Source organism: Rhyacophila brunnea, unplaced genomic scaffold, assembly GCF_057557595.1.
Source record: "Rhyacophila brunnea isolate RB1 unplaced genomic scaffold, BYU_Rbru_1.0 scaffold_14, whole genome shotgun sequence".
Lineage (NCBI taxonomy): Eukaryota > Metazoa > Arthropoda > Insecta > Trichoptera > Rhyacophilidae > Rhyacophila > Rhyacophila brunnea.
Window position 1 is genome coordinate 4,993,046 of NW_028232796.1, and position 27,772 is coordinate 5,020,817.

The following is a 27,772-nucleotide window of genomic DNA, read 5'->3' on the forward strand; positions in this document are numbered from 1 at the left end:
CCAAAAATTAATAATAATAAATATTTTGTTCAAAAGAAAGGTTTAACACGAAAATTAATGAATCGTATCGTCAAATACTGAAAAGCACGGATGGCGATAAAAATGTAATAAACAACCTGGAATTATTGTTCACGATTTGCGATGGCAATGTTTAGAGAAAAAAAATGCATTTAGGATTCGTCGGCCTACCTGTATCCTGTCATTTCGTCGGGCCAATCCGCCCCGGTTGCACATTTAGCTTTTGGAAAGTCAATTTGTTCACGTTGCTATGGCATGTTTCTTTGCATGAAAATGTGGAAAATATTGTCAGGGAAGAATTTCAAAATATAAATATACATTTTTCAAATAATAAAATTTTAATTAACAATAACACATAGTTTATACAAAAATAAGTAAATTTTATATTAAATCTATCAACATGGCACTTAGTATAATTTATATTTGAACTGATAAAAAAATATTCTAAAAATTATATAGGTAGATACTTAAATAATACAAAAAATATTGGGTATTTTATAAAATACATAAATGCCCAGGTTATATCTTGCTCTTAAATTCCCAATACAAAAAATATTTAACTGCAATGACTGAATATTATATAAATATATTCTAGGTATAATAAGTGGTATGTTAAATAATTTTAAATGCACCATTTATCATCAGATACGAAAAACCTGATATGCATTAAAACATAATATTAATTAGGATATTTAATAATGGATAATATTTGACCAACAAGTTATCATGTAACATAATTGTCTGCATATTATTAAAACATTCTATCGGCATTTACATTAAATGATTGAATAAAATAGAAGCTGACAAGCCATAATGTCTTTTTTATGGAAAATTTTAATGAAATTCATAATACATACATAATATACAATTATATAATTTTAAATACTATCATCGAAAAGGTATAACACTGACATGTTTTCGTGGTGGAAAAATATTATGGTATAAAAATATAATTTAACACAAAAATTTACCAGACCGTAAGCGGTCTCACAACTACAAACGCAGCACAACACCAACTCATTAACTTTGTTTACATGTGATTTAGTTGGCATTCATAAAACACATGTAGCTTACGAAGCACTTACGAACAGATTTATGCAACATTGTCTGTTACAAAATGAATGTCGGATTGGCCTATAGATCAGATAGTCAAGGATTTGTTAATAACAAATAAATTATATTCAATTCTATAGATTGGTTTATTGATTGATATTTATTTCTGTACAGTCAGCTGCTGCAAACATGGGACTCCGTATAAACGAAAGTAAAACAAAATACATGCCAGTTCTCCACAATGCAAAAGATGATAATAACACCTTTATTATTGGCGGCGATGCTTTTGAAACCGTGGATTCATTTAATATCTAGGGTCCCTTGTCACAAACAGTAATAAAACGCTGGATCACCCTCGCCAACAGGTGCTATTTTGGTCTCCAAAAACTTAAGACTAAAAAAAAGAGCAAAGCACTCAAAGAAAACCAAAACAACCTTACATAAAACTCTCCTGCACCCGGTGTTAATATATGGATCAGAATGCTGTGCATTCAGCAAACAGAATGAGAGAAATATGGATTCCTTTGAAAGGAAAGTTTTGAGAAGAATCTTTGGGGCTATTCAAGAAAGTGGCATTTGGAGGTCAAGGTATAATGTATAACCGTACACACTTTATGGGGGCGAAAAGATCACGTAGCATATGAAAATGCAGAGACTGCGCTGGATCGGCCACATGCATAGAATGCCAGAGAAGATACCGGAGAAGCGGATTATGTACGCAACCCACAATGGCTAGAGAAGATCTGGACGGCCGAGATGGCTGGACTGCGCCACGGGAGATTTAAAAATGCTCAGTCAAAGCAACTGGAGAGTGTTGGCGCTGGATCGTCGAGAATGGAGGCAGTTTTAGAAGGAGACCAATGCCCGCCAAGGGTTGTAGTGTCATAAATGATGACCCACGGTGGCCGCGCGGCATAAGCGTTGGACTATCACGCTGTGGGTCTCAGGTTCGAATCCTGGGTCTGGCAAGTACACATATTGCTTTTCAGTTTGTGTGTGACTCAGGGTATGGACCTAATAGGTTGAGCAAGTGGCTGACATCCATTTCTCGTAAAAACAAAATCTGTTAATACAAACCTCTACTCAGTCTACTCTGTGGAGGCCCATATGATCCTATTAGGATCCGACATGGTCAAAAAAAAAAAAAAAAATGATGAAATGACAATGTAGCTATTTGACTGTCATACAGTCATCAAGGCTAGCTATCGACTAATAAACCACTCTGTAAAATTGAATACAATTTCTATTATCGAGTCAGTAAATACTAACTCGATTGATAATTGTTTTGTAAGTTATGCTCAACAGGCACTCGATTTAGATATAATATGTATAATTTGAAAATATAAATAAAATTGGTTAAAACTTATAAACTTCAACAAAAAACCACCGTCTGTATAATATAAAAGTTAACATCAGTATATCATGTCAACACTACACTAAAATTAATGAATCATTCTAAAGACTAAACGTGGACATACATAATTCCAGTATTGACTAAATTATACAACACTATGTTATTGTTTATCGATTGAATAAGAAAATTGTTCTTAATTAAACTTAATAAAATATCTCGGTGCATCACAAGTATTAAATATGAACGAAAGCATGGATCATGTCATAAATGAAACCTACGAAAACATTCTACACTTTCTCTATTGAATACATATTATTGTCTACTGTATTTTCAAACGTTGGGGACATTACATTTATTGGAAAATCAAAATACGTATAGTCATATAATTGAACAGTAGCTATATGATGTATGGCAACACCATATAAATTCACTAATTAATAACAAATATTACTTAATAACAGCATTAGTACAGCGATATCACATTATTTAATAAACCGAATGCAGCATTTTATTAATTAAAAATTAATAAACTTATTATTTTTTTTACTAATATTGTCTCATAAATATCAATTCATAATAAAACGGATAATGTTAGAGAATATTTAATTTTGTGTATCCACATCGGACGGTCAAAAGCCAATAAAAAAAATTAAGCATAAAACAAGATTCCTATATTTTGTCAATTATATAGGCAACCAATTATAATATGCAAATGACCCATGTTTTGTTAATTAATTAATTAATTAATATGGCTTAGGAAGGTTTTTGTTAATTCTATAATTTTGATTTATCAAACACCTGAACGATAGGTGAAGCCAGAAATAGCTGACTACACCAATAACTCACGACATTGTAGAATTAGTTTAGTTTCAAAGCCATTATAATGGAGTTCTACATAAGTCCAATTAATAAAAACATGGTGATGATTTTTTGTTCTGTCAGTTATATTCCTTACATTGATGGCAGACACACTTAGCATTCCTTGTTATCCGAAAGTCAAAAATGCTAGTGGGTACACATAGGAATACTGTTTGATACTTGATTTCTTCAATTTTTTGTTTGAAAGTAGTTTTTTTTTTACAAAACTTCGAACAACTTGAAGAATGCTGTTCCCAACTACAAGCAGAAATGTTGGGTATGCGGAGCCCAATCTGACAATTCTACATTGATATTGATCAAAATAATTATTAAAATACACAATGTTGAACACAAATCAGTCACATCTTTTTCAACATCAACACGTGGGAGTAAAAAAAAAATGGAAAATCGATAAACGGTCATGTAAATTGATTGGTATCACAATTATTTAATTTATTTTATTTAAAGCAATCAGTAGAAAAAGAATAATACTGCACATGAAATCAGGTAGTAATAATAATTAAAAACATATATTATGTACTAATAAGTAATATAAATTTGTTTTAAGAAACTGAACCATTATTACATATCTACAATTAATTTGAAAACATAATAATATGTCAAAGGCGTATATTTTTAAAAACCGAAAAGTCCACATTTCAATATTTGTGTTAAATGACGCTTCTGTGTTTCAAGCATAAATGATTACTTGTATCTTCCATTGACACAAAATGCCTGTTAATTCCAATGAATATAAGCAAAATAATATTGGACATGCCGACATTGACTTGTATGATTTTAATTAATTTGTTTCTGCAAGTCAATTTGTTTATGTTTCATATGTTCTTGGCATGTTATGAGTTTTACATATTGTGTAAAAGTACACATTGAATACATACATAATATTTTTTGTTAGATTTAGACATTCTGGACTTATCAGTTTTAGGAAATAGATGCCTCATATAAGGAACCACATAAAAGACATGGGATTTTTTCAATGTCTTTAGATCCAGGGGGATCCATTGGGTTGTTCAATTGGCTAACAACCGATCCTCATCAAGTCTTTTAAAATACCACCATGTCCGTATGCTTTGAATTCAATTGGTAATGACGTGATTCACTTACCTAAAACTCTGTACCATTTGGACAAGCTGCTAAAATCAATACGGAGCAGAAAAATTGCAAAAAAATTGTATAAAAAGTGGAACAAGTAACATAAAAAAATAATTAGCAGTTTGTGAGAAAAGATTCGCATGTGAAACCGCCTTATATGAAGTCGGTTTACTCAACTCGGACCGTTTCAATTCTCAGCTCCTCAGCTATGTATCTATAAATTCAAAAAAGGAACAAATCCTTAGATACAAAATAATATTTCCTTTATTTATGCCATGATGCCTTTCAAAATTGAAATTCGAGCATAAAATTCTAGTAGGTAGTTTTAAAAACATACACCGTAATATGTATGTACTTTTCTTAGGAGAATAACATTTTTAAAATACAAAATTAGACTCTGTCAATGACATTCAACTATTCGATGTTCTAAAACTATATCTACGGTGATTGGAACTCGGAAGTACTAGAGGGTCTATTACAGGTAAGGGTATGTACACAGTGAAGCGCAGAATGATTTTTTTCAGTTGCCGCAGATACGGAAATTCCGACATGAATCTTAGCTTGATTACATAATATGCGCAAGAGTCTCCCAATTCAACGATTGTAGCATCATCGTGTAAGTATCCTAACGCGCATTTAGTCAGGTGAGGATCTTTTTATGACACACTTCATTGTGACATTTGACAATTATCGATTTCTATGCTGCAAGGAAACCGACCGATCGAAGAGCGAACAGTCCGGCGATAAAGACAGCAGTAGAAAAGGAGATAGCACTCGTTTAAAATGCGGGAAGAATCTGTACTACTGTATACATTTTAAGGCTACCGGTGACAATTCGATAACTCTCCAGCGGCGGGTGACGGTCAGTGACAAACGAAGAAGATGTCCCGTCGATGTTAAACTTGCGTAGCTTTTCCGGAAGAGGGTGCCGTGTAGTGCGGTTTGGTTCTCCGCTGGGCAAGGTGCGAGAGGGAAACGGGCCCCAAGCTCTGCGCCTGTTTAGGGGAAGTGCTCATCACTTGGAATGTCTTGTCCACTGCTCGCCTCAGCCCGGAGACTCCTTCCGGTATGGCTTGCGGTACACCACCACCACCTCCACCCTGCAATTCATAATTAATATTTCGTATTATTATTATTATGAATTATATTTAGTTCATCTACATTTGTATTGTGAGCAGAGCTGGAAATGCAACTGGAACTGAACCCTGGAACCCAAAGAATCCCTTAATTATTTTGGACATGGAACGGGAATCCATGGTTCCAAATCTTGAAAATCAGAACCAGAACACTTTCAGAACACAAAATGGAGGAGTCGCCAGAAATTCTAAAGTTTATTTCAATTTTATAATATTTTTATTGTATTATTATTGATAGTTTACTCACACTGGAGCCGGTTATTCCAAAAAAGAATCATTTTGACATAATGTTTTACAAAAGTTTATTCTCTAATGTGGTTGAATATCCATATGTGTGTCCGAGTGTCCATATGCTCCACCTGATGTGTCAATCAAGAATCGGAACCAGGGTTCCGATTCTTGATTTTATAGAACTGAATACTATTAGATTTGTCCACTAGAGCCGAATCTTTAAAGAAAATAGCTGTAACTGCGGATAGATACTTAAATAAATATTCATTGAAAAATCACCTGTCGAATTGCAGTATTGTGTTGCGAATGCTGGTCCGATTTGGACAGCCACGGGTCGTCGAGGAACTGCGCAGCCGTGGGCCGCCTGGCAGGATCCACGTGCAGCGCTCGACTCACCGCAGCTTTTCCCGCCGCACTCACACTCGTCCACACTCCACTGTTCATCTCCACCTATACCGCAAACGTAATTATTTCATTGAGTGTATGGTAAAGAAGTGATTCAAAGAATTTGTCATCGTCAAAGGAATTCATTAGCATTCTTCTATAGCTTCTATTAGCATTAACATATATTTCAAATCGACATGAGTAAATGAAACATTGTAAGGGCTTTTAGATTAATTCAGCGGCGACATTTTTGCATTTGGACCTTAACACAATCACTGCCAACGTTTTAATTACCTTTTAATTACTACATTTAAATAACACGTTAATTATATCTAATGGCCAATTACTCCAAACGTGCCAGTCGCGGTGTTAGCACTAAATGAGTTAATCTTATAGTCGGGTTTTTATTGAAGGTTAACGACCACCGAATTTCAGTACATACATCTTGCGTATGTTAACAGACTCGTTTTGAGATTCCAAATATTATATGGTGATTTTTACATACAGCCATTTATTCTCCATGCTGCATAAAGTAAAAGACTTAATGTGTCATTAATGTTTAATATTCTATGATGGCGGAGCGGGTAACGGCCATGTGTTTGGACCTAATAGGTTGAGTGAGTGACTAACATCCATTTCTCGTTAAAACAAACATATGTTAATACAACCTCCACCCTGTGGAGGTCCATCACATTATGCTCTTCTTGGATCGGACATGATATAAAATAAATATTTTATTAAAAAATATTATAGGTACCTTTCCGGATTCGATTCTTGCCAAAATGGCTTCAGGTGAATCATCCCCTGTTGAAGCGAAGGGAGTTTTCCCAGCAAGCATTATGTAAGCCAGGACACCTTGAGTGAAATGAAAAACACATAAAATGATAAAGTAATAATATGTTGTGAACCAATGACTATCAGTTTCATATCCCAAAATAACATTTTCAAAAAAAATATAATAACAAGATTTATTAATTAAATAAAACACAATTTTATAGTGATAAATCCACATTTATTAATTTTGTTTTGTTGACAATGTCCCTCTGAAACGGACAAAACCGGTCTGAATTAATATTTAATAAAAAAAAAGTGGAATTAGTACTATACTGCCGTACTAAGCACAGAGGCCGTATCTGCATTTTAGGCAAGTGGGAGATCTGAGCTTTCATATTATTTTACTTTTCCTGCTAATACTGGGGAACTTTTTATTTATTTTATTTGCCTATAATAGTTAATTTTGGTTTAAGATTTGTTTACATATCTTGAAAATTTGATTTATGTTATTATTATTATTATGTATTGATATTAGCCATATATATGTCAGATACGGCTAATATGCCTTAGTAAATGATAGTTACAACCAAATCGCTTAGTATTTATCGAGGTTATTTTTCAAACTCCGTAGATACGGCTATTAAAACCCTTGATTTCTCCGTAACTATAGCAGTTACGGCTTGGATTTATTCACCGATCTTATACAAAAACTCTGCAGAATCCAAATATCTAAAAACATGAAAATACCTAAATACGTCAGTTACGGCCTCTGTGCTTAGTACGGCAGTATATAAATTGGGTTAAATTAAATTAATAATACAGTAAAACCTCGTTAATAAGAACACGGATAATTCGAAATTCGCCGTGATTCGAAATTTTCGCGAAAAAAAAGTCTCTTGAACATTATTTTCATATAATAAAACCATACCTTTAATTCGAATTTCGTAATTCGAAATTATTTCAGTGTCCTGGCATATAAATTTTTTTTCAATAAATCGTAATAATGTACACTATTTCAAGACCCAGTCATTGAAAATTGTGACAGACTTTTCTTAAAACATCATAAATTACTGATTTTATGAAGGTAATAAAAATAATCCTGACATTTTATGACCCATTAACACACACAGAACCGGAAATTTGGTAGGCACAGCGCTGATCGTAAACGATAAATAAAAATCAAAATTTTTTTATATTTTTCCCGCGTACATTTCATAATCCGTAAATAGAATTTTTTTGTTAATACCATAAAAAAAAGATTAACGTATCATTTTTCAATTATCAAGATTTATCATCATCTGGACTATCTTCATCCCCAATCAGTCTAGATAATTGAGGTTCTACTGTACAGCATTTTACTATCCTGTAGAATTTTTTTATCAAGAAAAATTTAAGCATAGAGGCGCTGGCAAAATGGCGGGCAGCGTTTTTCGGAGCGGGATGTGCAGCATACATATTAAACAAGTACAAACAATATGCACACTGCATACTCCTCACCGCAAAGCAAAATGCAGCCATTGTGGCCTTACGCTTGGACAATTTGAAGGTCGCCCTTCACGGTCAAAGATAGAGGCTTATTTCAAATCTAATCACCAACATCATGATAACCTAATACTACAGAGGAACGGTAATAACATAACAATAATATGTCTACCCTTTTTCCAGGTCACAAAGCCATCGGTTTGGGGCCATATGACTTTAATTACATAAAATTATTTATTTTATCTCTCAAAAGATGAAAAGGTGAAACTCTTAAGGACTCGAATCATCATACACATGTGTGTACAGAGAAATTAAATGTAGTGAAAGTAAAAAGAAGAAGACAAACCTAAGCTCCAAATATCACAAGCGGCATCGTAGCCGGCTCTCTTAAGTACCTCGGGGGCGACAAAATTGGCAGTGTAACAGGGAGTCATGAGGAGACCGTTCTCAGCGCGCGGCTGCTTGGCCAGACCAAAGTCCACCAGGCGGATGTCATTGGGGTTGCGCTCTGACGTCGAAAACAGGATGTTGGAAGGCTTAATGTCCCTGCAAAGGAAATTTATAATGACCAAAAATGTTGCTATCAAAACCTCATAGAATATTAAGTCAACCCTACTGCAATGTGCAAAGAAAGAGTTCTCATTTAGAAATTCACAATGGGTTAATTATTGAATTATATTAAAAAGTGGCTGGATCGTCCTTCAACTCAGTCTGTGATCGCAACGGTATCTATTGATTATTAATAAGCAATGGTAACTCTCATAAATGCATCGCATTGTATGTGAAGTTCGATAGTTCAGATGGATGATGGGAGAGAACGGAAGATGGCCAAGTGAGATAAACCAATATGACGTGGTCCAGGACGGTGACCATTTAGTGTAAAAATTATCTTCCGACCATGTCTGATCCTTAATAAGATCATATGGGCCTCCACAGAGTGGAGGTTTGTATTAACAGATTTGGTTTTTACGAGAAATCGATGTCACAGCCACTTGCTCAACCTATTAGGTCCATACTCTGACTTATACACAAATTGAAAAACAATATGTGTACTTGCCACACCCAGGATTCGAACCTGGGACTCATGACGTTATAGGCCGACGCTTAAGCCGTGTGGCCATCGTGGGTGTTATCTTCGATTTGCCTTTATTTTTCCACTGATTAGTGGCATCACTAGTCATTAAACAGCTAGTATCTGCTGCCATATAACTTATATTATTATGCAAGTATGACTAAGCATCCGGACCCTAATCTTTGATAAAATTAATGTTTTGAAAACTTGTTACATATTTAAATTTTTTTAAGTGACAAATTTGAAGTTTTATAAAAATTTCCCACTTATACTTGATATGAATTATAATACCGCAACCCTAATGGTTTGTTAATATTTTTTCATTTCGATTACCAAGCCATGATGAATTGTGCCATTAATGCATAAATCTTCCAGTCGCATGACAAATGATTTAGCTAGGAATGGAATAGAGCTTCGCTTAGTAATGATGCAATTGCCTGTGAACGACTCCGTGCTGATGCAGATAGTTGACAGCCTGCAGGACATGTCGGAGGATGTCCTGTGCCTCCTTTTCGGTGAGATGGCGCCGCTCCGTAATGTATTCCAACAACTCTCCGCCGCGCAGCAGTTCTGTCACCACCAGCAGCAGATTGTTGTCCTCGTACACACCTCGCAGAGTCACTATCCCCGGGTGATGGCTGTATCTGCAAACGCAAAAAACAATACAGGTAGCATGACAATCGATAATATCGTCGTGCATTAACGGGACCTCGATGTATCCTAGTTATGAGAAGATATTCGGGACATATGTGGTATAGTGAAATGAAATCGATACCGCATCTTTCTTTTTTTTGCATACTTATATACATAATTCTTTAAATTTTATTTGACTGCTATTTTGTTTATATTTTCTATTTTTAAAGAACCACAACGAAACCATTATAAAACCTGAAAAAGTCAGTTGAAAAGTTCTTATAAACGCAGCTGATGAAATGTGAATTTTGTATCTTTCAATAAATTAGTTTACCGCCATTTGTTATCGTGTAAAAATCTGACGAATAAATAAATCGCAAATACCTACTTAACGAAAATGCTAGTGGGAAACAAATTAAATCTATTTTTACAGAAAAGCTTTCAAAACTATCTGCATATTATTCAATACATACGTCAACATTACGTCAATAGCTAAAATACGAACACTTCATTGATAAAAATAGCCTCTGCATATAAGGCTTCTATTACTATTACATTTTGAAAGATGACAAATCTCGGAAACCTTAAAAATATTTGTAAAAATAAAAACATCTTTTGTAAAACAGGTGCGTATTCTTGAGACTCCTTTACTTAAGGTTGTATGGATACTATCCGTGGCTTTATCCAACTGACTTACATACTGCAGTCTGCAATTTAGAAGAGATCTTTATTAAGCTATGTATTTTTTTAGACTTATACGAGGTATAAATGAGAACTCTGCCATTCTGGGCAGGGTGGACCAGTGTGTCCCTGATAACTATTTTAGAAATAGAGAGCATCAGTTGTTTATTCTCCCATGGTGCAGAACCAACCTGCCACTGGTAATACCAATTGGGAGGGTGATAACTATATTCAACCAAATTGCTTCGGGTGTTGATATATTCCACTTGCGTGAGGTGAGTTTAGGTGGACGCGATTTTATAAATTCTTAAAATAGGGTCTCGTTAGCAAACTCGGTGTACTTCTTTGAGCTTCTATAGATGTATAATTGTATTTTCACTGCTTTTGTATGTTTATTTTATGTTCTCTATTTATATTTTCATTTTTATCGCTTTTATTACCTTTTTTCTTTATAATAATGTTTCATGTCATGTTTTGAACGTCTTAAACTTATAATTTGTAATGTCTACAATATGTTATAAAAATAAATTGAAATTTGAAATATTTATTTAAAAACCACTACAGTTAAAAGTTAAACGGGGACACAGTGCTTACATATTAAGAGTGAAACATTCAAAGGGTCAAATGCAAAAATGTCGAAGTAATGTTAAACCAACTAATTATTAAGAACTCGCTGCATAGTTGAAAATTATGCTGTAATTAGCTAAGTAGATTAATGGTATTTGATACAATTGTACTCTATCAGAAATGAATTACATTCAATATTATATTATTATCTAAGTGTTTTTGAATTCCGTTACTATAGTTGGGGGCCATAAATTATCCAGCATGTAACTCTATTTATATTATGTGCATGAAAATGTGAAAATTATTGGCCTCAAGGTTCTCCCAGGATTGGTGAATAGGTGATAAATAAAATAGCAAACCTTAATAAAATTTCAATCTCTTCTCTAGGATCATAAACAGTTCTGTCGATGATTTTGACAGCATATTGAATCTTGCTCATTTTGTGTTCACAGAGTCGACACACAGAGAACGATCCATTTCCCAACTCTCCCAATAATCTGGAAAAAATAATTAAAAATTGAAAAAACTCTTATTATTTTTGGAAACAAGTCACCTGTATCTATCCAACATATCTCAATTCATGTCTCAATTCAGTCGAGTCAGAGGCGTGGAAAAATAAATAAATAATGTGAAAGTGAAGCTAAAAAGGGGATATAAAGGCTAAAAGCTACGTTGACATAAAAACGATTTGCATTAGTGTCACAAGCGTAATTTCAATGTCACACGAACATTACAAAGAAAAGTCAAGAGCCTTGTTTATAGTCACCATCTTTCAATGTGTCAACGTATAGAATATTAACACATTCTGGAATTGCCATGAAGTGTTGTATTACAAGAAGTTAATATTAAATCCCTCTATATAATATCATTCAAATACTTGAGTTCAATCTAAAAGCTTCAAAAGCTATATAAACAGGAACCGTTTGTTGCCATAATGGACAATACTGACGTGGCAAAACAAAAAAAAGCTACAACAAATTGTACCTATATTCATCAAAGAAGAGATTTCTATTGATGGCGCCGTTCCAAAAGATTTCTTGACTAGGATTGGTGGCGGGAGGAGCCTGACTGACGGGCTGGTTCACCACAGTCTTGTCGCCTTCGTCTTCTAACAAACAAGGAGCTATAAAACTGAATCCCCTGAAACAAAATGAATAATAATATTAAAAACAATTGATTTGCAACTTTCCAAAACATACTTGGATAAATTTCCTGAACATTCTACGAGGAGACTTATTAGACGCGTACATCTTTTGTTTTTTTTTTCATACTACAGTCGAACTTGTTATTACGAGGAAGATGGGACCGACTGAATTTGCTTGTTATAAGCGTTACTCGTTATATCAGAGAATAGGTATTTTTAAATGAGCGGTCACATAACACAAAAAGTTGCAATTCAAACAAAAATACACAATTAGAATTTTTCCCCGAAACAAGCATGGCATTCATAAACTACAAAAGAAGTTGTTTATTGTAATGAACGCTTATAATGAATGAACTACTTACTTCACGAACCTTGGATTTTTTTTCAATATTGTCGGCGAAAACACCAATTAGGTAGGTACTTAGACACTTAACTAGTGTCATAAATGTAATCTGATTCCGGCAGCATCCTGTTTGGTCGGATTTTATTGCTTAGGGTCGATATGTTTTTAAACGGTCGACACATTAACAGTTTTAAGAAAATTTTTGACCATATTTTAGCTCGGTATAACCGATAAGTAGTTCGTTTTAAAAGTGAATAAATGTATGGAGAAAATCATAAACTAAAATATCAACGAATGTTTCCTCGTTACATCCGAGATCTCGCTATATCTGTGATCGTAATAACCGAGTTCGACTGTATATCTTCTAGTGCATGAAAGTTCAAATATATTATGATTATGATTTTCTATTAAATTATTATCTATTATCTATATTCTATGGTTTGCAGGTTGGGTTCTATTCAAAATATCGCAAGTAATTTCAACGTACGCACATGTAGAAACTGTTAAATTAATTGAAATTAGCGTGAATAATGAATAATAATTTTATTAAAAATACTAATACATTAGAGTTGGCACTCTCCATCATTGAATTTATAGAGATAGCGATCATTCAAAATATTCTACAGAATGACGAAACCATAGGACTTGACAGCATGTGACAGTATGCGACGTGCACATAATGTATTTGAACCTTTATACTCAGAGTTTAAAAATGTTTTATGATTTAAAACATTTGTTTCTTTTTTTGAATACCTACTTATTTTTTTGTTACCATTTTACGCAAGAGAAAAAGCTTCCTTTTATAAACATATAGTAAAATAATATAATTGTTCAATGTTCAAATATGGAACTTATCACATCACAGTATAAAAAATAATGAATGTCGCATGTGGATGCGGCACCCTCATTCATCCAACATTCATATTGGTAAATCTAGATCTAATGGAATTAAATAGACAACAGAGTATCATCCTATGGTGTACATAGTTCATCAATAGAGGCTCAGACAACTCGGTCAATTGAAAAAGAAAGAATAATCACATATGCCGGTTCGTCATTAATAATCAGTGTTGGAAAATATTATAAGAGACCGGTACGATAACCATAGCACTAATAATTACCTGAAAAGCTCGTGAGCGTTGGCAGAGGCGGGCACTCCGGGAGAGTCTCTGGGAGTTCGGCAAGTGAACTCCGAATCAAAGTAGAAAGCGTCGTCTGCTCTGGAAACAGCCGGCCTGAAAGGAGGGCGCGTCCTCTTCTCCAGCAGCGACACCCAGTCGATGGTGGCGAAGAACTCATGTTTCTTAATGTCTTCGATTCCTTTCGGACCCGCTCCCAGTCTGCAATGGTTATACTATTTTCATATACTTCATCACAAAACACCATATCAGCAAACGGACCAAAAGAAATATAATTTCTGCATCATTATATTTTTCATATTCGTTTAAGCACATGTGTGGCCTATAGTGACGCTTAATCCTAGGCGGCCAAAATCAGCCGTAAAAAAATCCTGATACACAAAGGGCGCTTGTGAAACAAAAAAGTTTGGTAACCCCTGCATAGGACAAATATAATTATTCATAAAAGAAGGGATATATTACCTATTGTGAGGATTCCGTTTGAACAAGGCTCTGAGCAGTGATTGAGCTTCTTCACTAAGGTTAGTCGGCATGCCGAGTTTGGCTTTTAAAATCTGAGTCATAGTATCGTGTCTGGTTGCCCCGTGGAATGGTAAATTGCCCGTCAACATTTCAAACTGAAATGGAAAAAAAAATGTAGTCCACGAATGACACCGTTGATATTTGAGATTTACACCTGGCACAAACATGGCTACCGGTCACATGTACATGTCTAAGCCACATGTTTGCCGTTTCGCATCACGGCGGTACCTTACCAGACACGTAGTAGTAGCCGGAAGGTGTGAGTACTCACAGAGATCAGCGGTAGATGGGAGTGTCACACATTTTTGATGAAAGCAATTGCCGAGATGAACATCCCTTACAATCAGTATAAGAAATGAGTGCAGTTGTGGTTAACGGTTATACCATGAAGATATTTTTATTAAATTGATTATTAAAAGAATATATGTATCACATTATCATTGTTGCTAAAATCATAGCATTATTAAAGTTTCTCGGTTATCCATTTTTCCTACTACTTTATGTGGGTCTCGGTTTTAGTTGTTGTGTTCACGAGGATGGGTTCTATCTATTCAAAAATAAACATCTGCATAGAATTTATATGATAGCTAACCAATGTTGCCCAATGCCGAATAATAAAAGACGGAGTCTCGTTATTTGAAGATGAATCAATGGATATTACCATCAACACGCCGAAGGACCACCAATCGGCTGCAAAAGAATGGCCTCGTCTGTTGACGACCTCTGGCGCCATGTACTCCACAGTGCCGCAGAAACTGTAAGCTTTGTCGTTCTGAGGAAGTTTCGACAAGCCGAAATCCGTCAGAGCAATGTGCCCGTCTTGATCGAGTAGAATATTTTCAGGCTTAAGATCACGATATATAATGCCCAGGGAATGCACGTGGTTTAAAGCCAGAGCCAACTCGGCCAGATAAAATTTGACATCTTCTTCGGTAAACATAACCTGAAATAAAAACAGATGATTTAAATTAAAGTCAAATCAAACCGGTCTGTCCCATTGAAATAAATAGTCTGCATCGATATCGGTATTACCTCTTTGCTTAAACGAGAAAATAGATCTCCGCCTCTTAAGAAATCTAATATAAGATATAGTTTTCCTGCAGTCTGAAAAGCATAGTGCAGTTTAACAATAAACGGATGTCCCATGTCGACTAGTATGTTACGTTCCATTTTAGTCCTTTCTCTATCGCGCACTTTTAAAGTCGCTTTCCTCAGAACCTGGAATGTAAAATTGACAAATGTTTAATTTAAAGAAAAATAGATTTTCAAAATACTAACTGAGGGGTCAAGTGTCTGAAAATAGAAAGATATTGAAGTAAACCCGGTTGCACATATAAACTCTTTTAAACAGCAACACGTTTCGTTTCGGCTAGCCGCATGACTCACTGTCCTGACATGGTTCCACCTGTGCGCGCGGAAGGTAGTTGTAACATTGTCGGCTGTTTTAATTTATGACCATGTATCAGTTGAGTCAATTTTGTATGAGCGACGAGGCTAGGAGTAACTGTAGCACATTGAATCAACAAGTAGGTACAATTATAACCACAGAATATGTTAAATAGAGATTAAAATATATTTTGAATATTGTCATATTTGAAGGCTTTTATTTTGCTCAGTACACCGGGGTCGACTTAACTTAATATCAAGACATTTTGTCATTTGTAATTGATATTTGTTAAAATAATATTGAAGAATAAATATTGGGACCCCACGTTTGGACCGCTCCTAATTTTAACAGAATGCGCTATCGCCCCAATAACACGCATACAAAATTTTAATTCTCCGGCTACACGGAAATATTCTACATAATTTACTTTAGAACAACCAAAGCAACCAAAAACCGTATCTGTCAGAATGTTGGCAGTGAGCTTTACCGATTAAGATACTAATACAATCGCTATTCATGCAAAATTATTTATCATATATGCAAAAACTCTAAGTGAGGTTAATAAGTTAATATAAGATTAATAAAAATAAAAATTTATAACTTCAATGAAGGCGAGTGAATTTGATACCTTCATGGCGTAAAGTGTTCCGGTATCCAAACCGAAGACCTTTCGGACGAGGAAGACTTTCCCAAAAGAGCCTTCCCCGAGGACTTTGAGTAGTTCAAACTGGGAAGGATCGGCCTTGTCGTGCCCCTCTTTGATCACCTCCCGCAGTTCGATTTCATGTTCCGCCGAGTCGTGGTCGGCCGCACTCGATGACTCGGTGCCCGTAGTCGACTCCCCGTCTATGGCCATCTGCAGGCTCTCCGCCGACTGGGATGACGAAGCACACTGCCAGGAAAACACAAAAGTCATACAGAGAAGGTGGAATCCACAAAGTGTCAGGTCGTGTGTTTCCAAAGAGGTTTAAATTTTTTTCAGGTTAATGGAGACACCCGGACGTGCAAAAATCGTTGCTTTCTACGATCAAAATTATTAGATTTTTTAAGTTATATCTACAGTATTTTCATTATTCATATATCTTTTTATTGACTTGGCAACGTCGATAGTTAAAATAATATAATAAGATACATTAATTTAATACTGCTAGCCTTTCGTATTAAGGTATATAATCAGTAAACAAAATAACTTTGCTTTGTCAGAAACAAGTTGTTTCTCTATTAGACCACTAGTGGCTAAATCTGCGTGCACACACAACCGTTGTACACTCATCCCTTTTCACTATTTACCCACATAATGGCTGAATAATACCTACAAAATTAACGGGTCTATGATAACAAATATTTATAAGAACATTGGTAATTAATTCTGCACTTTGAAGAAATATAATAAATAATATTTTTTAAAAATTAAACATATTCTGCTTAGGGAGGCGCGAAAAGTTTTACACAAGTAGCCACAGGTTTGCAGTTTGCAAGTGCATAACTCATAAAACAGCCGCTAGTTAAAAACTACACAAAATCAGTCATATAAAAGGTTGTTTGAAAACCTGTCTGAAGATATGGAGACTAATTTTATTATACCTCACTTCTATACTACTGTGAAGTGCGCTAGCTATCTCATGAAAGAATGATATAAAATGGTCAAATCATATTGAAGAGACAAATTTGTTCAGGAACGATAACTTTATTGCTAAACTTGTCTATTTGGATAAAATTGAGTGAATAAATCAATGCAGGCCAATTTAGTGGAAAAAAAGCACTTTGTGCTAATAAATAAGTACATCAATCGCATGAAAAACAAATAAATTTAAAAATGAATATATCGCACCGTGAGTGTAAAACCAGGCGCAAAAGACATAATATGTTGGATATATTAGGGTTTGAAGTCTTCGTTTTGTTAGGAGAAATTGAGTTTCTAAAAAAAAACATAATATTTGGTTTATATCTACATTATATTGCATGTTCTTTCAGTTACTTCACTTTTACATTATCAAGTTCACGACTTTTGCAGTTGTTTTGCATTTATTCTCGAAATTGAAAAATTTGCAAATACCTTGGTTTTACACTCACGGTGCGATAAAAACCTTGTTTTTTCTTAATTAAGTTATTTTTTCATTTTTTGTACTAGTACATTTATAGACGTAAAAATGTAAATTATTTAATGGAATAAAGGGAGAGGGGAGGCGCCGAGATTAGGTTTTTTTTAAAGGGAGGCGTTGTAAGATAAAGTTTGTAAACCACTGGTGTACGGCATGAATATGTTGATAAGTCAGTCAAAAACATCAATTTTCAGGGCAACTATTTGTAACGTTGATTTTCTGTGGTAAAACAGGAATGTTTTTAAATTTTAGTTTGTTGAGAATTTACAAACATTTTAAACCAAAAACATATAATCTGAATTACCACAGAAAGCCAAATGAATAAATAGCTGTCTTGAGAATTGATGTTTTTAGACATCAACATATTCACGCCATACATAGAAATTATAACACATAGATAGATCACTGTGGATTGTGGAAGTGTAAATTATTATTCTTTTGATATAATCGTACATGCCCAATAAGTCGCCATTGGTGTTGATATATTTTCATAAAATCTAGTTTACCACATTTGTAGATAGTAAAGATAACATTGTTTCCAAGAATATGCATGCTATTACTTGATAATATAACATGGAAGTGATATTTTTAGATACCTACATTCTGTAATTTGGTGTGAATATTCATTATTGACACTTCATGGATTTATACTGACGGCGTAAAATAAAATGATTATATTTTATATACCTATACAAGGTAAAATAAAATGTTATAGCTAATATGCGTATCCAGTTCAAGATACAGCTTAAATTAAATACATGAACGGATGTATTTAAGAAAGATTCTCGGAAAACCATAACAAACAGAGATGTTGATTTTATGCAAATCAAGTTTTTTTTGATCAGTAAGAAGAAAATATATTTAGATGAGTCTAGGAACAACTAAATATAATTCTCATATAAAGGGATGAACGCGTCATGATAAACGGGGGTAAACAATTATAGCTTCTTGCTAGTGTTGATGTGCGTCTCCGATAGCTATCTAAGAAATTGGAAGCATCAGTTGTTTATTTTCCACGTGTGCTACACCTAACCTAACCTAACCTAACCTGCCATTGGTGATGCTAACTGAGGGCAATAACGGTATACAATGAAATCGATACATTCCACATGTCCGAGGGAGAGTTTGGGTGGACGCTGTTTTATGAATACTTGAAATAGGGTATACTCAGGCTACATACTTCTTTATACTGGGGCCATATCAGATGGGGAAGGATGGGCAACCGATACTGGCCTCATAACTTAGTAGCCTCAATTTTCAAGTCTTTTAGAAAAAATACCCTTTGGCAGTGCATAATATAATTAATCGTGTTATTTTTTTAACCCATGCCTGTAGTGTAGCAGATGGAAAAAAAGCACCCAACTGCGTAATGAATAAGATTAAAAACTTTCAAAAAACAACAATGTGTCATGAGCAGTTAAATGGAGTGGCAATTTTCATTGTTTTACTTATTTTTGTTTATGCTTATGTTTCATGTCATGTAAATACATGAACCCACGATGGCCGAGCGGCTTATAATATCGCGGGTCCCAGGTTCGAATCCTGGGTCTGGAAAATACACATATTGTTTTTTAATTTGTGTATAAGTCAGAGTATGAATCTAATAGGTTGAGCAAGTAGCTAATATCCATTTCTCGTAAAAAAAACAAAAATCTGAAGGGTCACTACCAGAGGCGGGAAAACTGGTTGATTTTGAAGACTAAGTATACTTATTACCAGTATAAAAAAATACTTAGTATCAAAACTTGTTCCAAAATACTTACTAGTATTTGGAATACTATATAGAACGGTTGTCGTGCGTATGCGATATAAGTCTCGTACTAAACTGGAACTAAAACTTAACTCCATATTAGTATTTGAAATATCGGCTTCAATAGAATCGCTATAAATACACTGAGCTGAGCTTTTCGAAATGTCCCATTTATTATAAAATTAAAACACATTTTAAATTTATGAGTTGTTTTTATGTTATAATATTCTTGTTAATATAAAATGAATAACAATGATTTTTTTATTGTAAACAACGTCACCTCAGTCACCTCACCACATTTCCGAGGGAATAATATGCTGCTACAGAAAATTTATGACCTATTTGTTCATACATAAGATGATGTCATTCGCATGCATAGACTAATAAATTAAATGTATTCAAGTGCTACCTCGCTCGCGCGCATTTAATGTCAATAGTATTGAAAGTCTACCAACTAGCCAGCGACTCGCGATGATATCATCACAAGTTTTTTGGAACAAGTTTATTGGGCCACACGTACTGAGTATGGGTAGTTTCATCCGATACTTGAGTACACAAACTGGTGACAGTATTTCCAACTCACCTCTAGTCACTACAATTAATTAGATACTGAAGTTCATGGAGTGTAATCCAATGTTAGGAATAAAATGCTTCTACTCTATAGGTATAGACTATAGAAAGTAGTGACATGATTAAATCCTATTTCATACATTACTATGTGAAGTTAAAACTGCCCCAACTCACTTTTTACATGACGTCATTTATACTCCTTTAACCCTTTCGCCTTTTATTAATCAACTGCAGCAAGATTTAACTTAAATTAATTTCAGGAAAGTTTAATTGAAATTAAAAATCTGTTTGGACAAGTTTACATGCTCGACAGGACAGCACCTCAATTCTAATAGACAAACAATCTTTGAAATTGACTTTTAAAATCAAAGATACTATTTGAGTTCGTAGATCATCAGCCAAATAAGTCGAAAAGCAAAATTGGTATCCGTTGATACCTCAAACATAGGCGCAAATTTTAGTTAACTGACATTAGTTTCTTATTTACATTATAATGGATAAGATATAAACCAGTTAACAGGTGGGTATATATTTATCCAAGGAATGCGAACATGTTTTTGAAAAGATAAGATAAAAGTACTCAAAAATTTAAGTTTATATGAATTTGTTGTAAAAAAAAATATAAACTAAGCCATATCTAATTGAAAAATAAATTTATGATTCAAAAGACATGTTAACCAACTGGTAGATCGCACAATCTTACATACATCAGAGATAGGGATAAGCATATTATGTCATGCAAACCACTGTGAAAGTTTCGGTATATAATAATCATTGATAGATCTGGCCCATGGTTAATTTTCATGTTGCTCCATGTTTGTTGGCATTTACGAAATTACATAATCGTTACCTTACTTTGAAAAGGTTCTAATTGCACTTGACCATGTTTTGAGCTACGAGCGTTTGAAATTTGGAATGGTCATATTTTGAATATAAAAAGACATGTAGATAGAACTCCGGCATACTGCTAATTCCCATATTTGACAATAGATGACTCTGAAATGACTGTATATGATATAATATGGCTAATGGAACCTTTTCATACCAAAAAGTCATTTTAGGCCAAAATGTCAGTTAGAACCTTTTCAAAGTAAGGTAACGTAATGTTAAATAGCATTAAAGAATAGATTAATGTTTCCTTTCAAAATACTTTCTTATCATAGGCCTCGTCTCATCTCATTATGTGGTACTAATTATTAATTATTCATGAGCTGTGACCATGACCCCCACATCTTGAAGCGGGCCCCCCTACCTATCGCTAGAGTTAAAGGCAGTGAGACTTTTTACAGAATTGTTTTCTAAATGTTGTTTCAGATAAAATTAAAGGTATTCCGTGTATTTTTAGCGATTTTTTTGTATTGTTGAATAAATCCATTTGAATCATGGAGTTGTCGAATATCGACACACAATAATCAAATATTACATCACAGAACTAGACATTTTAAAATGTTAAAACTCTGTAAATAAAATAGCGCCGCAGACGACTTTTTCCCGCATTAGGGCAAATTTGTGATGTGTGTTTATCTCAATTATCAGGTCAACCCACCATTCCGGGCCCCCAGGCTAGAGTCCTGTCAGCCCCCCCTTTGTGGGGGCCATGTCTGTGACATTCCAAGTTCACACTTCATATTTTGACATCTTTGTATTATTTAATGTCTCTGAGCCAGCTTCCTTCAGCAAAAAAATGGTTTCAAACAAGATAATCTGACGTCCTGCCAATGAGAGATGAGATGTGCGATTTCATAATGTATGACCGACCTGACAAAAAATGTTTCATTCTAATATTATTTATTAGAAGTTTTATTATATTGCATGAAGGATACAATCTCTGTATTCAAGTACATCGTAAATAAACATTTATCATTATGAATAGTCAACCAGATTATTTGGAAGGATACATTTTTCTGTCATGGGAAATGCTTTTTAGTAGATCTCCATGGCACAGTTTTAAAAATAACTAGATTGACTCATGCCAATTGACTATTTGCAGTAACAATTCATTTTGGTACGATTAGGAAGCAATTGTCTCGTTATTATATTGGCTCAGAAAGCATCCCTTTGTCAATTACACGTACATAAATTTAGTACCTTTTCTGACTGTTCAATCATACTCATGTAACAAGTAAGATTTTGCTATAATTATTGTAAAGATATAAGTACCTACTACTGTTTAAAGGTATCTAATTCAATTATCTGCGCATCTATTCTATACACGAGACTGCTATCGGCAGCTATCGAGGGTATTTTTTCATATGTTTGTATCGAAGTATTATAATTGTTACAATAAGTTAGCCGTCTAAACAGTCAAAACTAACTATATCGCTGTAAAATTTAGCACAGTCAAGAGAAGTGCTGTTAAAACATAGCATTTATTGTAACAATTACAACTAACTTATTGTAATTTTTACAATAAGTGCTAATACTTTGATACAAAAATTTGAAAAACTACCCTCGATAACTGCCGATGGCAGTCTTGTGTATAGAATAGATGCGCTGGTGCAGAAAATTATAAATCTTCACTCGTCTCGTCTGCAACATGTCAAATACGTCAATGTGACGTAATCGTTATCTTATGGACCTTCATACACTGCTGGAATGACATTTTAATTAAAAAAAAAAAAAACAGCTGCTGTCGCTAGCAACAAATTGCATGCGACTCAGCCTACATTCGCTCGCCGTCAGTGTTGCAGTTACGCCTGCGCAAACCGCTATGAGTTGGCCATTTTAATTCAAAGATCACCATATCTCCTACAAAATCACAGACGAGCGAACCAATATTTACTTTGTTCAAGAGATTGAAATATAGTTATACTTTAGAAGGTTTCTGCGCTCAATACATAATAATCGCTGTTTCGGTGTCTGATGGCATTTTTGTTTGGCGTTTCATTTTTTTGTCGACTTTGAGGATTCGAGAGGTTGCAATCGTCATTGTCGCTAGGCTCATATCGTCTCTGTTCTGGCAGAAAACACTAATTCGAGAATACTAGTTTCGAGTAATTTGACTTTGAAGTTTTTAAAATGTTTGAAATGGTCTATCATGTGAGTTTATTAAGTAATCGTAAAAATGATGACTTTAAAATAAAGACTGTTTATTTATTAAGAATGTTAAAGTTAAAAAAAAGTAAAATTTTCTTTTTTTATGTTTATTTTCTTATTTGTTTAGAAAAAAACGAATTAGTGTTTTTTGCCAGAACACATTTTGTCTTTTTAAGCGGTACTGATTACACTAAGTGTTATTTAGTGTTTTCTGCCAGGAGAAAAATGCAGAATATTCTCAAGCCATTGTCATAGTTTTAGGGAAAAATTTTAGTACGTAAAATTATCTAGGTATTTTTATAAAAAAAAGGAGATAGATACATACTGCAATAGTATATTCTTATAGAGCGTAGAGATTATAAGTAGGTACATGTGTAAATAGTGACTTGTAGAAGACATATTAATTAAGGGAATTTCAGAGTAACTATCATTGGTGAAAAAGTAGCATCGTTAGAGTCATCATCATCAGTCTGAATCAATACACTGCTGGATGAAGCCCTCTCCAAGCTGATTCCACTTCTCTCTGTCCTGTGCGTTGCGTTGCCACGTACTTCCGCAGTACTTAACCATTTCATCGATCCAGCGGCCTATAGGTCTATTTTGCGGACGTTTTGTACCTCTTGGGTACCACTGGATGACTACATTTGTCCATCGGTTGTCCCTTTTTCGAGCTATGTATCCATCCCATTTCCATTTGTGGTTTTTAGAGAACACTATTACATCGCAAACCCTTGTCTGTTCTCGTATACAATCATTCCGCTTTTTGGTCATTTCGCGTTATGCCCAGCAGCCTCTCTATACCACGCTGTGCTACTATAAGTTTCTCGGTGTTTCCTTTACTTAGGGTCCATGTTTCACACGCACTTGTAATTACGGGAAGCACACACTGGTTTAACATTTTGCGCTTAAGGCACGGGTCATTTTTGAAGACATTATTCAGACGGTCAAAAGTTTTTCAGCCCAGCTTCACTTGGCAAACAATTTCATCGAAAATACATCCACCTACAGACACCTTGTTGTCCCAGAAAATATCAATTGAGTTACTGCATATGCAGTGACGTTCCAAGACAAAATGCCGCCCCTAAGCAGTGCCGAAAAGCCGCCTCATTTTTTTTATACCTACCGTTTTTTTTATCATCCTTTCATGACACCAATATCTAAGAAATGTGTTGTATGGATACATTACTAACAATACCTATACCACTAAATCTAATTTAAATACATGTCTACTTCAATAGACAAAAAATATTGTGAGTCCACGGTTTCAGATACATTTTAAAATACACGTAACAACTTCCAAAGCTCGCGAATGACTGGCAAAAATATTTGGATTTTTTTAAAATTAGGGTATGTAAGTATGTAGGTACCTACCTATAATTCAAATGCAATTCGCTAATCTGCGCATGTGCGCAAGGACGTGACGTCCAAAGACAACGGAAGTAAACTAGGCATCGCGAGACATCGCGAACCCGGCAAAAAATTACAGTCCTATTAAACCTTTTTAGTAATTATGAATACACTTTGTTTCCAACCAGTGAGCTGATTTTTTTTAAGGAAAGATATTTCCGTTATAACTAAGTTTAGGTAGCTATTTCTATATATACCTAATGATTCTCCTCGATTGTCCGCTCTTCGGGTAACTGCCGCCCCCAAGCGACACTCAATCTGCCTACCCCCACGGGACGTCACTGTGCATATGGCTCTTGCAGACGAATCATAAAATAAATTGCATCTCTCATAATTATTACGAAAAAGTGTTTCAGCAGTGGCTTAATAGAAAATCAACCATGTGCATGTAGTCAAGTTACGTGGTGATTCGTGAAAGGCATGACCACTTCTACGACTGGAAACATGACTTTCCTGGTTTCCTATTGCCTCGGGTAGATATATCACAAATGAAACAATTGCGTCTTTCATGTTAGAAGAGTCACGTGAGCTTTGTTAGTAGAAGCACATATTAAATTCGTAGTTAATTTGAACACGAAGTTGGGTGTACAGAGGGGTGGAGCCCATATGAGTCACGACCTTCGGCCATGAGGTTCCTACTATGAAGAAGAAGAATGATGCTAACACCAAAGTAACCAATACACTGGCTGGATACAATGGCACCATGCCTATATTCTTGACAATGGCCAGCGTTAAATAATATACAAAGTCATACTGCATCTCTCATATACATACGAAACTAAGATGCTCACACAGTGTAATTGTAGTTCCAAGGTAAGTAGTGAGGAGTTGGATTCACGACTACTTCCGATGCTGCTACCGTGACTTTTCGTGTATTACTTGCTATCGTCTTAGGTAGACGAATTACAAAATAGACCGTGTAGGTATATCATATTGTGCAGGTGAATCAGAGGTGCGTTCGCGGTGCCCATCGAGGATGTGAGGAGTGAGAGCCACGTCGACTCCTTGGCATGTTGCTATATCTTTTCGTGCATATGTACTATCGTCTCAGGTAGACAAATTGCAAAACAAACTTTATATGATTCCGACGAATCCGATGTACGCGCGGGATTCTCATCAAGTACCAAGTTACGGAGGTGAGGATTGGGAGTCACGACCACTTCCCGACCTGGTACCATAACCTTTCGTGTATACTATCATTTCAAGTAGACAAATCACAAAAGTATGTCTCTATGATTATGTATACGGCTTGTTAGGTAACGCACCTGGACTACATGTAAATAATCTTTTTAATGTATTTTATACATCAGTGGCTTGTTGTCGATTTTGATTATAAAATAATAAATGTATAAATAAAAGTACTATGATGATTAAAAGCAATATTTATAATTGCTAATCAGGCTCTGTCAATCTCTCAGATCATAATATTGTTGTAGAATTGTGGAGAATATAGACACTAAGTCGCTTGCCAGTATAAGGTGAAAAGCAAAAATGGTCCTGGCAGAAAACACTAACTCAATTAGTTGTTATTTCCAGGCAACATTTCGTAATTTTTCATTTAGTGCGTTTGCAGAAAACTGTTTTTAGGTAAATGTATATTTTATAAAAATTAGTGTGTTTTTCCAGATGGTAAAGTTTGAAATAAGGAACATTTTGGTATAATTAACTCAATATGTATTTTTTTCGAATTAGTGTCTTCTGCCAGAACAGTGACGATATGTGCATGGCCAACTATGCAACATTCCTCAACATTCCTAAAAGGTTTGACTGATGGCTGTGTCACAGACGAGGCGAGTTATGATGTGCGAGCCGGCTAAGTATATAAGTATAGTATATATTATAATATATATGACAGTGGTCAATAATTGATTCTAAAAACTATTTTCTGTTATCAGCTAGCCTAATTTTTTACGATATAATAAGTAGTGTATTTATTTATAATAATGAAGTTACCGAAACAATATTTCACACTGGGTTTTATAGTTGATTATGTAATTAATGAATAACAATACTGTTTAAGTAGAAGGTACCTGTAAGATTTGAGTGGCCAATAATTGAAATTTGTGGTTACTAATATTGTGGTTTCTCTTTTAATGTAAAAGTCATAATTATTATTATTTCGTTATGTTTTCAATTGATTGTACAAATAAACAATTTAATGAAATATATTTTTTCAAGATCTTTTACGAACAAAAAACATAAATAATTTTATAATATTTCTAAAGTGGTCAATAATAAAATTGTATCTTTTGGGTGCCCTCTTCATACATTATTACTCATAGTAGGTAGGTAATTGGTGTGTAAAACTTCCTTATTCATTACCTATTATTTATTTTATTACCTACATACTTAATATACAGGGACAGTTTGAATATTGTAATCAATGAATTGATTATTATTATTTATCAAACGTCACTATGTTCTACGAATCTACGTAGGTACCTACTTGTAATGCGATGAGAAATAGAAAGGCGTGTGAATTCGGAAAATTACATTTCTAAACTTATCGGGGTTTATGATATCATTCCGTCTAACCGCGAAACGCCCATTCGTAGGTAGATTAAAATGGATAAAAATAATATTTTATGCGTTTTTCCTTCAATGAACACTACATTTTTCTCATACGATTCTGTAAATATTCCATTAATTAATTTGATATTTTAAAAATAAATTTGACGTTTTGTTTACGTCTGACGGATTATGAGTCAATAAATAATCGAAAGGTATGTACGGATTAGTGTTATTATTTAAAAAATATGAAATAATACATATTATGAGGAGTGAGGAAAAGCAACTGGTAATTTGTTTATGTTTATATAGAAAGGTTTAGTTAACGTACCACGCTCTCGCCGATATTTTGGACCTGCCATGGATCTACTGAGTTTGCCAATGGCATAATCTTGTCAACAAAATGAAAAGTCTGCCTACACTTAAAAGGAAATCACAAGACGAGCTCACAATATGCACGTCAAGGCCGCCATCCATAGACTCATAGACTAAAAAAAAAGAATAACGC

At 34.5% G+C, this 27,772-nt stretch overlaps 1 protein-coding gene across 1 annotated transcript; it reads right to left on the reverse strand.

Moving 5' to 3' along the window:
- Positions 1 to 3,504: 3,504 nt before the first annotated feature.
- Positions 3,505 to 27,754, reverse strand: S6kII (Ribosomal protein S6 kinase II). Its single transcript, XM_085941837.1, has 13 exons — positions 27,596 to 27,754; positions 16,520 to 16,783; positions 15,537 to 15,722; positions 15,166 to 15,447; positions 14,445 to 14,599; positions 13,965 to 14,183; positions 12,341 to 12,496; positions 11,716 to 11,853; positions 9,913 to 10,119; positions 8,750 to 8,949; positions 6,905 to 7,002; positions 6,043 to 6,213; positions 3,505 to 5,496 (listed from the first exon to the last, which is right to left on the reverse strand). Exons 1-13 carry the CDS (start codon positions 27,650 to 27,652, stop codon positions 5,293 to 5,295), a joined length of 2,337 nt encoding a protein of 778 aa, XP_085797963.1. The 5' UTR covers positions 27,653 to 27,754; the 3' UTR covers positions 3,505 to 5,292.
- Positions 27,755 to 27,772: the final 18 nt, after the last annotated feature.

What these genes read in the sequence shown, in the direction of transcription:
- S6kII (XM_085941837.1), bottom strand. Translation starts at nt 27,652, where the DNA reads ATGCCATTGGCAAACTCAGTAGATCCATGGCAGGTCCAAAATATCGGC. An exon ending in GAACACTTTACGCCATGAAG is followed by an intron (nt 15,723 to 16,519) that starts GTATCAAATTCA and finishes TTTACATTCCAG; the next exon opens with GTTCTGAGGAAAGCGACTTT. An exon ending in CAAGAATCGAATCCGGAAAG is followed by an intron (nt 6,214 to 6,904) that starts GTACCTATAATA and finishes TTTGCGGTATAG; the next exon opens with GTGGAGATGAACAGTGGAGT.